Source organism: Euwallacea fornicatus, chromosome 21 (assembly GCF_040115645.1).
Source record: "Euwallacea fornicatus isolate EFF26 chromosome 21, ASM4011564v1, whole genome shotgun sequence".
Taxonomy (NCBI): domain Eukaryota; kingdom Metazoa; phylum Arthropoda; class Insecta; order Coleoptera; family Curculionidae; genus Euwallacea; species Euwallacea fornicatus.
Genome location: NC_089561.1, coordinates 1,882,403 through 1,900,623, shown reverse-complemented (window position 1 = coordinate 1,900,623; position 18,221 = coordinate 1,882,403). Strand labels below are relative to the sequence as shown.

At 41.3% G+C, this 18,221-nt stretch overlaps 1 protein-coding gene across 8 annotated transcripts; it reads left to right on the top strand.

The window, feature by feature from the left end:
* The first annotated feature begins 1,776 nt into the window (after positions 1-1,776).
* On the top strand, positions 1,777-18,147 carry Rbcn-3A (Rabconnectin-3A). 8 transcript variants are annotated; one of them, XM_066294555.1, is made up of 36 exons: positions 1,777-1,979; positions 2,086-2,283; positions 2,518-2,547; positions 3,243-3,462; positions 3,525-3,671; positions 3,721-3,841; positions 3,894-4,076; positions 5,216-5,346; positions 5,402-5,579; positions 5,633-5,800; positions 6,141-6,381; positions 6,435-6,698; positions 6,750-7,230; positions 7,286-8,515; positions 8,849-9,062; positions 9,118-9,852; positions 9,901-10,347; positions 10,407-10,693; positions 10,746-11,555; positions 11,605-11,844; positions 12,000-12,256; positions 12,341-12,478; positions 12,760-13,037; positions 13,098-13,368; positions 13,430-13,636; positions 13,691-13,875; positions 13,926-14,063; positions 14,115-14,223; positions 14,488-14,739; positions 15,333-15,416; positions 16,251-16,311; positions 16,366-16,574; positions 16,628-16,697; positions 16,751-16,881; positions 16,941-17,102; positions 17,226-18,147. In XM_066294555.1, exons 1-36 carry the CDS (start codon positions 1,893-1,895, stop codon positions 17,421-17,423), a joined length of 9,162 nt encoding a protein of 3,053 aa, XP_066150652.1. In that variant the 5' UTR covers positions 1,777-1,892; the 3' UTR covers positions 17,424-18,147. The 8 variants fall into 8 exon arrangements, with proteins under 8 accessions (XP_066150652.1, XP_066150654.1, XP_066150651.1 ...); XM_066294557.1 differs by lacking the exon at positions 15,333-15,416 and adding an exon at positions 15,852-15,872 and having other exon boundaries at positions 3,522-3,671; XM_066294554.1 differs by having other exon boundaries at positions 3,522-3,671.
* The last annotated feature ends 74 nt before the right edge of the window (positions 18,148-18,221 follow it).

The window sequence follows — 18,221 nt, the reverse complement described above, 5'->3', positions numbered from 1 at the left end:
AAAAAATTAAAAATCATCTGAAAAGTAATAGTCAAACCAAGAAGAATGTGTGAGCAAGTACACGTAAAAATGGATCAAACGCTTTATTCGTGGTTTCTTCAAAAAAGTGCAAATAAAAATCCTATATCAGGAAATACGTTAAAATTGCAAGCGGAAGTTTTTGATCAGCAGAGTAGTAACGTTTTCATATATACACCAAACGATGAATAAACCATTTTAAAAAACCACATAATGTGGTCGCTAGTAAAATTTCGAAAAAGACCGCATCTGTAGATATTGGTGGAAACCAACGGTTGGATTTTATCAATCTGTCCTTTGTTATGCAAAAATTGTTAAGAAAAAAACACATTTAATGCAATGTATTTTTTATAAATTGACTCGTGATAAAATGTTGATAGTGAAGGGTGAAAAATGGTTTGGCGGAAAACTTTCAAAGGACGAGATCACAGTTTTAGGTGATGCAAACTTAGACGGGTTTAAAAAATGAAAATCACTTATTATGGGTACGTCAATTTTTATTTATTTTAATTATATTATAAAAACTTATGTCGTAGGCAAGTTTCAAAAACCAAGACGCTGAAAAAATTGTAAAACATTACTCACACATTACACGGCAAAGAAAAAGGTCTGGATGAATTCAACAATTTTTGAAGATTATCTCGTGAAATGGTACCAAAAACTTTTCGCCAAAACAGGAAAATATTGTTGCTTATGGATAATTGCTCAGAGCATTTGCATCCTAATTTGCGAAACATTAAACTTGAATTTTTGTTCCGCCAAATTCGACTACAGTTTTGAAACCGGTGGATGGCGGGGTGATATGGAGTTTTAAGCAAACATATAGAAAAAAGATGTTATGGAAAATTATTCAGATGCAGGAGTTAATGGAAGGAGTAAGTGAATGATATTAAAAAGTTGACAGTTTTGCATGGTATCAACATTTTGTTTTTCGTTTGGGAGTCAGTTTTTTTTTTAATAATTCAGAATTGTCTTTTATGCACAATTAGTTTGTTTTACATATTATGTTGCATATTACATTATACCATATCACTATAGGTGCATACTGTCATTTTGTTTAGTTTTTGTGGTACTAAGTGAAATAAAGTGTTTTTAATGTTTTAGCTTGCATTTGTTATTTCATCACCTTTTAAAATTTTTTCACCTAAAATGAGCTTTGGCTACAATGGATTAATTTTAGTAGATCCCTGGAATCTATTGTAACCGAGTTCAACTATATCACTTTAGATATATTTCAGGATTAAAAAAATGCATCACCATGCCGTCGTTTATCGTGTTTTTACTTGTAGCGTGATTTGTATGAGCTGCAAAATATAAATAAATTTCTATTGTTACTCCTCAGTTTGATTATTCCCTCCTAGATGACACGAAATAACAAATTTACATAAATTTTATTTAAATAATTTTAAGTGTCATATATGCACTTTATACTTAACGTGCACATTGAGAGCGTCGACGAAAATGTTTAAAATGTCTAACGTTAAAAAACTTATAGCAAAGATGTAAAACTGATAATTAACAATATTGTAAAAGTAGAGTCCGTTCGGCCCTCTGGCGCAGAGGTGCTGATTAACGACATCGAACATAGATAGCGCTCAGAAGCATTGTCTAGAACATGTGTGCATCTCTTTTCACTGTTTGTTGCGTTCGTAAAATAAAACGAGACAAACACATTTGGATTAAAAAAAGTATCTTAAAAAATCATCCTCCGTCAAAATCAGCTGATTTCCTCATATGTCACCTTGAGTTCTACTTAGAGTGCCGTCAAAATAATTAGCAAACATTTTGTTGATATATTATTTCGACCCCGATTGTTAATTAAACGCACTAAAAATGTTTAAACCTACGTAAATTTGTCGAGTAAAAGTTACAAAATGAATTTGCATCAGATTGTGAGCGGTGCCTGCAATGCCGGTGATAAATGCTTCGCTGTAGGATCCGTAGAAGGTGTTCCCTTTACAGTAAGTTTAACTTTCATGCATTCATCGTTTATACTGAATTATTATTTATTATAAATTTACACCCGTGTCACGCGGTTATGGTACTATTTTACGTGATTTTGTTCAGGCATATGCTGCAGGGTGCAACATAGTAATTTTAGCTTCAACCTTCGAGAGGGTTCAGATTATACCAGGAGCTGTTCACGACTACATCAGAATCAGTTCGATAGATTGTTCCAGTGATACTGGAAAGATTGCTGCAGCCTATGATAACACTATATGCATTTATGAACCAACCCCGTTGATCCATAATAATTCCCCACATGTAAGTAACCATCGTATTAGTCACTGACTAATAAGACCATTACTTGTGTGACTATCATTTATCAACAGAAGAGCTAATTTGCTATTGATATACTTGAACAAACTAGTTAAATTTTAAAACCAATTTATTTAGTCTGGTCTGGCTACATGGTGACTTACCTGTAGTAAACCTTTATTTAATTTTATTAATAATGTTATACATGACTTTATATTGATCTCACTACTAATATTTCAGAGGCGAAGTAAAAAATTGAAGGGGGTTAAGGTATAGTGGTGTTAGTATTTTTGCTTATTCTTACTGACATCATATTCCTTTAAGTAACAAATAATCACTAATTTAACTCAGTTTTAGTTCAGTGTGGAATTAACTTATTGTGAGAATTTATTGTTTTTTTTTTGGTTTGACAATTAATCAATTTTCAACAGTTTAATTTTGAAAATTTAATTGCATGAACTTAGAGAAAAAGTTTGTCAAAACATCAAGGCACTATGTTAATAATAAGGTCCATCTCAAAGTCTTATATTTGCCCAGCGAAACCCCGTGAGCTAGGGCAGAACTGTATTACAATCATCATTTATATGGCAAGTAGAGAAAGTACTTTTTAACACATGAGTGTTGTAAAATATTGCCCATGAGCTGCAGACAAGAATGACATTCACGCAAGTGTGTCTTTTAGTCCGAGCAATTGATGGCGCTGAATTCATAATTCAGTTGTTTTTCTTGACATATTTCTGTGCTAGCACTTTTTTCTGCAAAAATTGTTACCATTTCTTATATTCACTTTCCTCCATTAATTAAAAAATTGTCCTGTTTCCACTCTTTTTAGCAAGAGTGCAACCCTATTTTTGCCACTAAAACAACCAATAACCACTTTCATTCATCACTCTTGTGCTTTGATTAATGACCTTAAAATTCGAGCCGCACATATAATCCAATTCACTACCACTCTTCAACCACAGGGACTAGACTATAGGTGGGTGCAAACTGGTAGTTTGAAAACCGATTCTCCAATTCGGGCCCTCAGTTGGAACTTAGAGGGCACCCGTCTCTTGACGGCCGGCAATGACGTTCAACTTTGGCATCTAAAACAGCATGTGCCCGAAGAGCCTGCGGTCACATTCACCCTTGGTGGTGGCGGAGAGGAGAATGAAAACTCGGATGAGCCTGATAAGCCTCAAGGTACTTGATTGCACAAGTTTCACCTGTTTCTCTTGTGAACGCCATTTTAACCCTCCCAGCAGAGCAAGAGCAAACTTCCTGGCATTGCGTCTGGAAGGCTAACACTGCCATTCCAGTACAGCATTTGGCCTTCTCTCCAGATGGGACTCTGTTTGCTACTTGCGGGGACAATGACAGGCTGGTTAAGATTTGGTACGAGAACAAGCACTGTAAGCTCTCCTTATCTGACTATGGCCAACACTTAATAAACCCTTGCAGTTCTTTTTACGTCGAAAAGCACTGACGGTCCCCAAGAGCTTGACTATGGGTTTGTTTACATCGCCCACCCAAGAGCGGTCACCCATGTCTCTTGGAGAAACACCTCCAAGTACATGCCCAAGTACGTTCCAAGTTTTTTCATAATGCAGCCAATTAATCCTCGGTCCATGCAGGGGTTCAGTTTCCAACATGCTTCTCACCTCTTGTAAAGACAATATTTGTCGCTTGTGGGTGGAGACAGTCCTTCCAGAAGATGGACTAGTGAATCTGTCGCAGCTGGATCCACAAGCTCATCACCCCAAGTTCAGGACCCACAGGCACAAACACAGGTTTATGCAGAGGCTGAAACATATGAAGTAAGTATGTATAGTGTCGCACCTTATTTCAGTGTAGGATTGTGCAATGTTCATGTTATGCTCTGCTAGAGAATTCATTAGGGGAAGTTTTAGTTAAGGATTGCCAACACTTAAGTAGCTATTTCTATTAAGTGAGTTTCACTATCTCTGCTAGTGCATGCAATGAAACTTGCGAATTAGATCAGGTAAGCAAATTTCAACGGGTTGATTGACATGTTGCACAAGTCACGCACACACCACAGACACTTAATTGAGTTGATTTAAACACGTTTTTACTCATATAACATCACATTGGACAATCCCGCACCTGACCACCTCTGTATGCCTATGATGCGAGTTAATTCCCGTTTTTTACTGTTAGCAAATGGATATCAATTTTTTTGTATTATAATATAACCAGGATGATTTATTGTGGGTAAGTGAGAACGGGTATTCTCTGATGATGAGTGCGACGCGCTTCTTTGCGTATTCTTGTGGCTTTTGGTTTCAAGCTCAGTACTGTTGATACAATTTAGGTGCTATTTCACGCCAAAGCTCTAGCTATAATCAGCGCAGCGATCATTGGTACAGTCTGCAAAAAGGTCACTTTTTGTTGGTGAAGTGAAGAATTCAAAACAAAGGCTTCTTTTATGACGGGTTTCACCTTTTTTTGTGAGTTAAGTCGCATCATTGCGGCCCTACGAAGAGAATGAAACTAACTAACCGTGAGCCTCAGTTTTTCGAATGTAATTTTCTCAGAAATCTGATGAACTTTAACATAATTTCGTGCAACGTTCAATTGACCCTTCCCCTAATGTTGGAACAAAAATTATGTTTTTGCAATCCCAGATGCACTAAATGGCCGGGAGTACCTATAATCGGTTCACATTTACTCTAAATCCAAACTGGCCATGATAACTTTGGGTAGGAATTATGGCCTATGAAATTGAATCGAAGTAGAATAATTGCGAACCACTTGCATTTTGCATAATTTTTAGTCGCAAAAATCAGCGAAATAGTGATCTAACGCGGTGTTTATTTGTCTCATTGAAACTATTACAGAGTGTTGTTATTTTATTTGCCTTAATACACTAACATCAGATCAATTTTTGGTCTAAAATGCTCTCTCATCTACTACCGGCCCCCCTTTCCCTTTTCAGGACATGTTTCCATATCAGGAGAAATGCCAAACATCAAGCACAGGGTATTATCGGGTCTTCACAGCCCATTCCAACATTGCCCTCCACTTACAGCGTGCACGATTTCCATTCCTATGGATATCACGGCACAGGTACTGAAGGTTACTTACTTAGAGAACAGCGCGAAAATTTTGGGATGGAATTTAGGTGTCACTCCAGGACTTCACTTTCATTTAGCCGCATCAGTCAACGCAGAAACCGACATTCCTTTGGTACCGAGCATAAGTTACTACAACCCAAGACCCGCTTTCGTATTACACTGGTTGGACAACAAGGAAATGCAGTTCAGTCTACAAGCAGAGTTGTTTTTAGAGGAGTTTGCTAGGTAAATACATTGGTGTACGTATGAAGTTGTGAGTTAATTTCTGCGCATTGAAGACCTGTGGTCGAGAATCCCGATTCGGAGGAAAATTCTTTGGATCCGAATCTGGAATCTGGAGCGTCAGATGGAGTAGATGCGCGCATTGAAAGTTTCCTAAGAGATTGGCATCATAGTCCAGATTTGCTGTTCAGTATACACCCGGTTGATGGCAGCTTTTTAATTTGGTAAGATGAAAATTTCATGACAAACTAAAAGAAATCGAACTCCAACTAGGGTGAATGATAACTTTGTAAACATAACTAATTTAGTATAGTTTGCCCCTGATAATTGGCAACCCATCATACACAAACACACCAACGTTACACTGAGAAGGCTTCATATTGGACAGTGACTACGTTTATTACGCTCTTGGTGGAAACGATTACATATTTTTTCCTACTGTTGCGTCTCTCAGACATGAACATACTTTAAAGTATTTGTGGGTCGTATTGTGTAGTTCAATAATTTAAACACACACTCAGTGTTTCACATCAAAAAACTTTCAGTTTTATTGAAAACCTATAGGGTTGTAGAGTGGTTAGATGAGTTCCATCCCGGCTCCTTCCGCCAGGCACAAGTCTCGTTTTCAACGAGAATCCCCTCAGCCTTCCCCATAGGCGACTCCATGAGCATGTCCACCACTGTTAGTCTTTATAGTACTACCCCGTTGGTCAAACATTTGGTCAAAGAAGCTGTGAATCGGGAGTACTGCAATAGAAACCTGAGCAGCGTCAAAGAAGAAGACGAAAACAAACCTTGCTCTGAGGTTGGTAGTGTTTTTTGGTTTTTAATTGGTATTGATATCCAAAGGAACTTCAGAGTATTTGCTGCGCTGAAGACCAGAACGACTCAGTCCCAGTGGTGTATTTAGTGACCAAGCACGATAATGGCACGTTAAATTTGTGGCATTTGACCTTTGCGGACCAAAGCAAGTTTGCCCAAGTCCTGAGTATTGGCCACAAGAGCCGGGCTTCAGGACACCGTTTCAGAGTGAACGACATCACTTGCCATCCAGTTTTGCCTCTGCTACTCACTACTAGTCACCACAATATCGTGGATCAAAAGGGCCCTATGAAATCAAACGTATGTCCGTAAATATCGATTATTCATCGCCTCTTTCAAACCAAATTGCAGGGATTCTGTAGCGAGCTGATCCTTTGGAAAGTAGACGCTGTAGGTCCGCTATCCAAATCCGGGGGTATTTGTGAATTGGCCAGGATTAGCTCCCCAGAACCGGCAGCTTTCAGCAATGTAGCTTGGATTCCCACGCTTTTGCCATCAAGCACTCTTGGAAATCTCTCCAATTCTCCAAGCGCTTGTTTCGTGGCCTCAGACGGGGAATGCCTGAGGGTTTACCAAGCTGTTATTGATGCCCGGACATTGTTAGCCGATTTGGCTTGCAAAGAGTCGAGGCAGAAGCATCATGATCACGATATGAGCGACGTTTCTGATTTGTCCTCTTTCAATGAGGACGAATTGCTGGATAACATCAACATAGTGTCGCAGCAGAGCACTTCCAGGCCTGGGTGTATCATACAGTTGGAGACCATTGCCGAGGCGATACAGTGGCAAAATACCACGTTCTTGCATGTCTATCAAGAGCAATTAATAACAGGTAAAGCTCACGTGTTTCTACTCGTTTGTCACATAAAAGATTCGTCAAATTGCAGGCCAAAGAAGTTCCGCAAAACCCGCAAACCTAGACGCCATGGTCGACTTACAACAATCATCAGTATTCGAAGAGCCTTTTTACATAGTTCTGCTGGACTGCACTGATCAGAACACGATAATTCACACCTGGAAGCTTACTATAGCTTCAACGGACAGCGATCTAGCTCTAACGGCCAGTCAAATGTATGTCCCAGATTCGAACTTAGTCCAAGACGAAAACGATCTTTCTCGACGCAATAGTGTTGAATCGCTACATCTGAAACAAGACAAAGTCACTCCTCACATCACTCTGACTGTAAAAAGGGAGATTAAACAAGTGTTGCCCCTGCCCGATGGGGTGGAAATAGTGCACGCCACTGCAGCAGCTGGCCATTTGAGTTCAGCGTCAATTTACCCCGCTTGTCTGGCGCCCTATTGCTTTGCCACCGCATGCAGCGACGGAGTTATTAGATTTTGGGCTGTGTCCACTCTTCCGCATCACGTTGAAGAACTATCTGCGTTAATGTTAGAAGAAAACGGAGAGATTGTAAATACCAATAAAGTATGGTCGGAGTGGAATATGATTAAGGAATCCGCTATTGAAATCGAGGGCCAGGTACTGAATATCAGTGTAGCGTACTCGGGAAGATTGGCTTGTGCTTATAAGTATGGGAAAAGCTTCACAAGACCTAATAAAGCCGATCAGGATTCTCGATATATTAACCTTTGTGTGGCAATTTATGAGTGCGAGTCTACCGGCGGTACTGAGTGGATCCTCGAGGATATAATCCACTTGAAAAATATACATTTGCCGCGAATTGACATCAACAAACACTTGGATTTGAGCTATTTATACGACTCGCGCACTCTTAAGAAGAAGCAGCGAATCAACGAAGTGTTACACACATTGTCTGCGGATGACCGGCAAAACAACATGCTCTCAACCGAGGCCATAAAGCCGACTTTATTAGCGGTACCCAGCTTTACTACTTTGCAATCCCTGAGGAAATCAATTTCAGAAATGGGCAATATCTGCCCTTTGACACAGAAACACATAGTGCAGCTGGATTGGGTGTCTAACGAGGACGGTTCTCATGTTTTGACTGTGGCCTGCGGCAGCAAGATCCTTTTATACACGCCTTTGTCCACAGATCTTGCGCAAGCAAATGTTAAGGCAATGAAAGAGTCCATGAATAATTTTAGGCCGATTTTGAGGAAAGCCAGTTCCTTGGCACAGCCTATGTTTGTTGGTGAGTCGGACATGTGAATAGAGTAAGCACCGTTCATGCCCTCCATACGAATGTATAGGTTGGGTCTGAGTTTAGAACAGGCAAATTGAAAAAGTCTCTTTTCAGAAAACAGCCAACGTTTCAACATCTACTTTTAGCATTAAGAAAGCCTCAGTATAGAGGCAAAAACTAGCAGATTCCTGAAAAGAGAAGTTTTCAAATTTTAACCCTAAGCCCATATTGTTAGAAGGATGGTGAATAGTAAATGATTTTAACCAAGATCCTCTAATTGATTACGTACATTTATACAATGAGTTCATCCGAAAATTACTAAATTTAAGGAAATATTTGCAGAAGACTTCAAATGGATGACTCTCAGGAAAATTGAGCTTCACACAGCTGATGGGTTGCCGGCTTTGCCCATGCAGATCAGCTGGGTGAGAGACGGGATTTTGGTGGTAGGAATGGACTCGGAAATGCACGTTTACACCCAATGGAAATCGCAACAGCAGAGTCAGAAACAGAACAGTCTTACCGAGTCTGACAGCAGCCGAGAAATGGACTTTAGGTACGATTTAGATCACAATTCGTCTGTTTATCAGTGTTTTATGATTATCATTTAGGACCCTGACCCACGAAAACCAACGAAAATTAGCCGCAGTACCCACTTTAGGCCGCATCAGTTCCGTGAACCTTCAAATCCTGGACCGCAAGCGCAACAAAGACCAACATCTCGACTACATGCCCGATTACGGACTATTTGAGGCCTCACGTATTGCTTGTCCGGTTTTACCTCAATATCACCCGAAGCAACTGATGGAACTCCTCAATTCCGGCAAAATCAGATGGGTTAAAGCTATTCTGGCTCATTTGGTGAAGTGCATTGGCGGCAATCAGGAACCTTCAGAAGATATCCAGGGATGGGCCAGATCCAGGACGCTTTCGGTCAGTTACCCTGCGGGCAGTCCCGAACATCGAGCTAGTATTAGTGAGATTACTCTGGATTATGATGAGATAAGCAATATTCCTCCTTTGCCCTTGTGGACGCTTCTTGCGGCCGATAAAGAAATGCCCTTGACGCAAGAAGAGAACAAAGATTATAATGAGCTGTTTGACAACAATGTGATAATGGAGGAGTCTTTAGATAATATTTTGGATGAGGATGAGGAGGTTTGTTTAAGGGAACGCAGGGCTTCAGAGAGGAACGCAGGACTCACGCATTTCACCCCGAAACAAGGTCGGATTTTATCGAGGCTGTTGACCCACATGCATTTACCGGGTCTTTCTAGTTTGGATCAAATGCATTTGCTGGCATTAGCCGACACTGTTGCGACGTGTAACACAGACTTAGCGGAAAGGTAAGTTTATGATTTACCAACGAGTTTAAATGCGACATTTTTTTATAGGTTCGCAATAGACGCTGCGAAATCCGCAATGGTAAAAGAAAACCTCATAAATCAAAATGAAGAAGTAATGACTGATAGCCTGGACGATTGCGGCTTGCGGTTCTTACTCGCAATGAAGCACTACAGCTATCTCTTGAGGTGTCTGCCGCTCGCCCAGAGATCTCTACTTCAGAAAAACGGAGTGGGCAGTAACAACTTGGCCTGGGCCTTCCATTCAGAGAGCCAAGAAGAATTGCTGAACTTAATCCCTAGCTATGCCAAAGGAGAACCAACATGGATGCAATTAAGGGAGCTGGGGGTCGGCTGGTGGATCCGGAATTTGAATTTGCTCAGAACGAGCATTCAGATTTTGGCCAAAGCTGCCTATCAGGCCAACGACGACCCCATGGATGCGGCACTTTACTATTTGGCCATGAACAAGAAGAATTTGCTGTGGGGCTTGTATCGGTACCTTCGAAGTCTTAATTTAGGCTTCAATGAAAGATTTTTATACGTAATTCTTTCAGATCCAAAAGGGACAAGAAAATGACCGATTTCTTCTCTAACAATTTCTCCGAGGAGCGCTGGCGTAAAGCTGCTTTAAAGAACGCGTATGCCTTACTGGGGAAGCAAAGATTCGATCATGCAGCCGCCTTTTTCCTCCTGGCTGGAAACTTAAAGGATGCAGTCCAAATTTGCATTCACAAAATCGAAGATGTCCAGTTGGCCATCATCATTACTCGCCTGTTTGAAGGCGACGGAGACGGTCTGAAGACGCTGCTTTATACGGAAATTTTGGGATGCGATGAAAATGGTAATTTATTCTTTAGCACAGTGGACTCATCCTCAAACTAAAAAAATTGCAGGCGAAAACGTGGACTTAACCAAAGCCCATCCCGATCCCTTCATGCGTTCCATGGCCCTTTGGGCCTTGAAAGACTATCAGGGCTCTTTGAGCACCCTTTTGATAGGCAATGCAGGCACCCAGCATCCGGCCCATGACGACGAGGCCCGAGAAACCAAAGAGGCAGACCCGAATGTGTTCAATTTCTACGTTTATCTGCGCACGCATCCTTTGTTAGTTCGGCAAAATCTAGCGTCTAGCGGACAAAGAAAAATCTGGAAAGATGGCAAGCAAATCATCGCAGAAGAGTTCATAACTCCCCTGGAGAGGCAACTTTACTTTGCCACTGCCCATGGACACTTCAGGGCGGGTTGTCCAGCTCTGGCTTTAGAAGTTCTGTCCAAGCTGCCATTAGTGGTGCCTGATAAACTAAAGGCCACTCCTGTAACCTCCCCTAAGACACAAAATGAAGGCACCATAGAGGAAATCGCCACTGGGATTATATCCTGGGACAGCAAACCTGTGATCAATCAAAGTTCCGCTGGTTTCGATTGGAGCGGTCCCGTGAATTCTGGAGTTAAAACTGACGATTTAAACTTGAAATGGAGTGACGAGGAGGACGAGGGGTCCGACGATTCTACTGGAGGAATATCCATGAAAATCGTTGGTGATAAACACAAGGAGCTGGCAAGGGAGCAGACAGTGGAAGAGGAGAGGGAAGAGGAGGCTCAAAACCAAGTGGACATTATGGCGCAACAGCTTAAATTCGTTGCGTGCTTGAAGATTCTTATGGAGGAACTTTCCACATTGGCCACGGGATTTGAAGTGGATGGTTGGTTAATGAATAAGTGACAGGCATAAAGTTAATTGATAAATTTCAGGTGGTCAGCTGCGGTACCAACTGTATATTTGGCTGGAAAAAGAAGTGGAAGCCTTGAAGGACCTGTGCAATTACACGGCCTCCGACGTGGATTCCGATTTGGAACAATCTCCAGAGCCGGAGCACAATCAAAGTATTGAGGTCAACCTCAAACCAACCTTACACGAGATTTTGGTGCAAGAAAAGCTGGACTTTGAGGCGAAGGTGCAGAGAGCAGCTAAACGAAAGCGGTGGTTAAGAGGCAAGTAAATTAGTTAAATTTATTAACTCCCGGGTTTACAGTTCACCAATCGTATGACCTGCATTAAAGCTGAATGGGGAGAAATCATCGATATATCGGCGCAATCACTATTTTTTTTTCATAAGCCTTTTGACTATAGTCCTTTTTCTTTTCAGGCAATGAGACGTTGTTGCGCACCCTCTTAAGTTACTGTTCCCTGCACGGCGCCACTGGCGGCCTGGCGTCAGTGAGGATGGAGCTGATGCTACTATTGCAGGAGCTACAGCAGGAGAAAACCCATCAACAGTTGCTCAGCCCTCTTCCCTTCCCGACAAGTCTGCCTTTATTGGCAGCCAGTGTTGCTAGCAGTAAAACAGTTATCGCGGATCCTATTCGCTATCTGCAAAGTCTTACACATGATATGTTGCAAACGGTGAGCGTTCATTTCTTTTCGTATGTATAAAGAATAAAATTGCATCATATAAACATAAGTCACGTTGTTCAATGTTTTTGATAGATGGTGGAATTCAGAAATCCATATACCGATCAAAATCAATTACTGGTTTTGAGAGATTTGGCCATCGCCCTGTCGGCATGCATTTACCAGTCCCTCTGCGATTCGGATACGTTTAAGGCGTCAATACAGGAAACGCAGGTGAGTTTCAAGTAATAAACGCTTATATCTCTAGGGTTTATACATGAATCGTGTTTGGGTCACTTTAAAGAACTCCATTAAGCTTCAAAAAGCTTTCAGAATCGTGGAAATATAGGTGATCCTACGACTTAGAAACCAATATAGGAATCACATTCCGCCTGCTCCCATCTTGTCTCTCAGATTTCATCGGGGTTACACCATCAACTGAAAATACTGATTTTCCTATGATATTTAGTTTTAAATTTACTGGTATTGCAAGCTAATTGTTGTTATTTTTCCAGGACCTCATCTCAACCTACCTCGTGGGAAGAAAACGAAAGGTTTCGGTAAACGAAAGTCTTCAAATCGTGACTTTGCCGTCAAAATGGCCTGGAGTCACCAGTTTAAGAGCCCTACTAGCCCGGGAAAAAGACGAGGACACTCCCAGATTGACAGTCCTCTTATGTGAAGCATTTACAGCTACATATTTAGCCCTACTGCTTTATGGTCTGGTCACTTGCGATTGCGTAATTCTCTTCCACGTCACTGCCCATAAACTCGAAGGAGATGTGTGGGGAAAGTATGTGAAACAAGTTTATTAAGAGTTATAATTCCGATGCAATTATTTTTTCCACTTAAGATTGTTTGGAGGGGGTGTGAAGAAGCTTTTGCGCACAGCTAGCCTGACTAGCAATCCCGGCATTCACCACCATGGTTTACAATCCCAAACCAGCATCCAAACGCCCAGTGAGGAATCCAGCTTCCCTGCGAATTGGCTGAGCAAACAGAGGCTGAAGCTAAACACGAAAATATTAGGCCCACAATCCAGCGTTATGAAAGAAGACAAGCCGACCTATCGTGAGCAGTTCGTTCCTCCGGAAATGAGCATTTTGGCCTTTTTGTTGCAAAAGGTGTCCGTCTTAGTACTACTTGAAAAATTTAAATAGCTAACGATTTATTCATTATGCTTAGCCTGAATCTAACTATTACGTGGATGAGGTGGAGAGTGAAAACGAGGAAGAGGACGAGGATGAAGATGTTTTTGACGGCCCGGTAACCAGCACTGTAGCAGTCAAAGTGGCCAATACGGAACACTCGGATCCGAATTCCTATTCATGGCTGGTGTTGAAGCTAGCAAGTTTGAGAATCTGCCAGAATAAGCTGCAGGAATTTTTGGGGGTAGCTAAACCGAAATACAAAAATTACCGATTTCTTACTTTTGGTTTCTTTAAGGTTGCAGGACTGGAAAGCTCGGAACTACCAGTGGCAAGCCCGTTGATCCATAGCGCTCTACGGAGCCTCACGAATTGGCAGGAGAATTTGAAGCGCGAGCTGGAGTTGAGGCAAGCGCCTCCCGAATATATTCCCGGATGTTTTGTCGAAAGCACCACCACGGGTCCTCCCATCCAAAAATACAGGTAAGTCGCGAAATTTACAACCATTACGAGGTTCTTCATCGATTTATCAGGCAATTACTGGAGCCGCACAACACACCTTTCGCCAACAAGAGCTCGGCAAGTTCGGCGCGACTGCTGTGGCAGTATTTGGTGCACCAAGAGCCAGTTCACGATATTTTTATACGTGCGGTGTTCGGAGGAAAGCGGAGGTAATTCGGCCAAACGAGGAAAACTTCCGGTTTACAATCTTTCAAATTTAGATCAACAACAACCATAGATGAAGTTATTCCTACGCCAGAAACTGCCTTAGAACCAGTAAGAATTATTCACAAGGAGCAGGATTCCATATCTGCCTTTTCATTAAACCTCGTAAGTGCGTTTTGCTCACTCCGGCAACGTTGCAATAATTCTAAAGTGACATTTCAACAATGATTCCGTGTCAAAAACGTTGAAGTTGCAATTTGAGAACAAATGCCAAGCACGACGTTGCCATTTTCCTAGTTTAATCAGTAATACCATGAAATTAATGATAATTTAGGGAAATCATATTTGATTTAAGAAAAATTCTAGCGGAGAAGTGAATGACAGCATAGAACTTACACAGTGCTTAAACTATTTCATGTGTACTTTCAGCAAAGTGGGGGTCTGATTGTAGTGGCGACCCCGCGCGAGCTTCAAGAGATGGACATTTCGCTGCTCCTGGAACTGCCGTCATGGCTAGAGGATGAGTGTGAGCTGGACATATTGAATCTAACTAAAGACTGCCCAGACAGCACAGTTCCTCCCTTTTTGGTGATCCAAAGCGCGGGAGATAAGAGCAAAGACACGCAGCCGAGTAGCCCGCAATCAGGGATTGGAAGCCAGAGCGGCAGAGGTGCCAGCGTGGTGAGTTTCAATTGCATTCTTATGCCCCTTTTTGCCGTTTATGAGCGCCTGCGAACGAAATCATTGAAGTGTTGACAAATTTAGCGGAGGAACAAACTTTTTCTTAAGTTTTAAATTGAGGCCCCTTCATTTAGATGGAAACGCTGCTCCTGCCAAAGTGTCAGCATCTCGATAATGATTTGGGCCTAATTAACACATTTTAACAGCAAAAATGAAAAAATACGTGTTTTCTCACCCAATTTCGTACTAATAATGACTGCCTTACCGCTAACCCTACACGACAATTGGAGACTGAGAATTGTAATTTAAGGTTTTCACGTTGTGTTAGTGGCTGTTTTACACAATTGCCGAACACGAAACCGAATGTGCTTCAATTACTATCATCACTGCTCTGTGCACATCGAGCACAATCCATTTTCCTGGCACTTTATCTGCATTATTTAACTTCTGCTGAATGAACATGCAAATTTGAGTAATAGTTTTATTAAACTCGTGTCCGTTGTGTAAAATAGTCATTAGTTGACCTGATTACTTTTTGATACGAAATAGTCGCAATAAGCCTCGATTACTAATACTTTTGTACGGTTGCTTAGATGAAGGGGTTAAGCTTCCCAGGCTGTCAAGATGCGAATTTTGTCCAACTCGTCTTGCTTCGGTCGGCACACATGCTTCGACCGGTGTGTGTTCCTACACGGCCAGTTATGTTCGGTGTTAGATAGCTTTCACTCTTCGTCGATTATTTGAGACATAGAGTTTATCTAAGTGCTTGCTTAAGTGCTCTTAACAGTCACTTCAGCTAGGTTCTTGAAAATAGGCCGAGTAAAGTTTAGAATAAACTCTCCCTATTTCCATTATCGCATGAATCGTGTAAATAGCACTAGTGTATATAGAAGTCTTTGGCACTAATCATGGCGATGCACTGTATGTGTCTTATACACAGCCGATTGTACAGTATGCCTAAAACGTTTAATCATCACATTAGTAAAGAGTGTTTCATGTGGGATGTGTTGAACCGCTTCACTAACTGAACTAACTGCTCATATTCACTAAAATTGAACACTGAACTAACACATGGAACAATTAATTAATCATTCACAATGTTCTTATTACAGATGCCCTCCGGTTCCATTTTGGTGAGTTCAAAGCAGACAGTTTTTGAAAGTGACGAAAATGTTGATTGTTCTTTGAGAATTTAACGTTAATAATGTTCAAATAGGCAGCGACTTCGACTGGACTAAATTAACTTCTCTATACAGCGTGTTCGCGTTGAGATACATCTGAGTAGTCCGGCCGAATTCGACTGTTCAGCTAATGATTTGATTGGATTTTAGTTGTTTTGACTGCACCCACTCGCATTGCTTTGGGTTGGCTAAAGCATGTTTCACTGTAGATTAATACGTTCCTGATGTACTTTTTTTTCCAAAAATGTGTTTATGGTGCCAGACATCCACACAATTCTTAGCACTTAACTCTCTGAGTTTCCCCCTATGTAATTGTCTTCTCTTCTTTAGGTGCTGAAGCACAAAGTGGACGGAGTGCGAAGGATAACGTCCCACCCTCTTCTGCCTCTTTGTAAGCTTTGAATTTTGTATTTTCTCAGCGGAATTTTATATGATTAATAACTAGATCTCACTGGTGGCACCGATGGCTCGGTTCACCTCTGGGAATGGGGCCACCAGCAGCCAGTGGCCACTCCAAGGCCTCCAGGCACCTTCGCCAAAGTCACGAGGCTTCGTTTCTCGCAGCACGGCAATAAATTCGGAGTCGCAGACTCTGACGGCAAACTCAGTCTCTTCCAAGTGGGCTTAAGTGCCAGCGTTACATGGCCCTTTTTCGTAAGGCTTACCCATTATCATTCCCCTCGCAACGTCTCAACTCTCAATTTCAGACACACCTTTGTCACAACAAAGGCATCAGCGACTTCGTTTTCTTAGGTTCATGCAGCCTTCTAGCCACTGGTAAGTAGTTTAAACAAGATCGCACAGTTTAAGGTGGAACGCGTCCGTTTTAGCTGGCCACAGCTCGGAGAACAAGAATGTCTGCATTTGGGACTCGATAATGCCTCACAACAAGGCGCTGGTGATGGCATTTGCGTGTCATGATCAAGGGGCCAGCAGTCTGGTTTTTGCGCCCCAGCATCAAGTTCGTTCAAACACTCGGTATTGAAAGTATCAGACTCTTAAACTGAGCTTGTATTCCAGGTATTGATATCTGCGGGTAAGAAAGGTGACGTGTGCCTCATTGATGTGCGTTCTAAAGCGGTGCGACACAAATTTAGCGCACATGAAAGCGCCGTCAAATGCATAGCCATCGATCCTCATGAGGACTATTTTGCCACGGGTTCCGCCGATGGGGATATCAAGGTATGTTTTTGTTTAAACAAAGAATGCAAAGTTAATAGGATGTCGTTTGACGTTTTACCCTGCCTGAATTATTCTCAGAATTGCCAGTTGATTGGTTTTCATTTCCGTTTAATTATTTTCCAGATTTGGGGCGTGGCCGTGCCAAACGTCCTCTTGTCTCTGCCCGCAGAACACGCTCGCGGATCATTTTTCAAGAATATCGGACAAGGCGTGACCCAAATCCAGATTGACGCCCATGGCAGGCTGTTTTCATGCGGTGTAGATGGAAGCATGAAAGTACGACAACTTCCTGACAGGGAAACGCTTCTCAATCACCACTAGAACCCGGGTAAAGGTGTTTCAGTCAGTAATTCAATGATAATTCTATGTGATGTTTGGCTTATTTGAGTATTAGTAGGGAAGATAAAAGTTCCAGAGGGAAGAGTTACTATCTCCATAACAATAATAATAATAATAATAATATAGCGTATAAGCTTTGTTGTAGCTTGCAAAATAGTTGCACCTTTGAAAAGATCAGTTTATTGTACATTTCAACGCTACAGTGTAAATCAAGCCAAAGTGTTATAATACTAATTACTAAGATAAGAATCCTCTATACGCTTCATAATATGCCATCTATTTACAATTAATTGCAGTCCTGATAATTCTGTAAAATTAATTAGAACCGTTTTTGGCTTTTTATGTATATACTCTAGGTAGTAGGTATCTTAGTTCTCAATCAGTTATTCTGCCGTGGCCCACAGGTCGAACAATTCACCCAAAACTCATCTTACATGCGTATAATGGAAATTGTATTTTACTTTCGTTCAACTAATTGCAACGTTAAGTTCTAGTCGTACGAGTAATTTAGGGGTTGATGTAACGCCGCTATTCCTAAGTGAAAGTTTAATATTGAAAATTTTAGAAAAATGATGAAACCAGCTGGAATTAGGAGCTGGATTTGGAGTATGTTTACTTATAAGATAATCCACTCAGTTATTGTTGTTTTATGGTAACGAATTGTGAATCATATGCGAATAAAAATATATATATTACATGTTAAAAATTGCGTGTCCAAAGGAATATTCGTAAAAACTGAAAGTTATTTCTGACTAAAATTGCGCTCTTAGAAACTTCTCC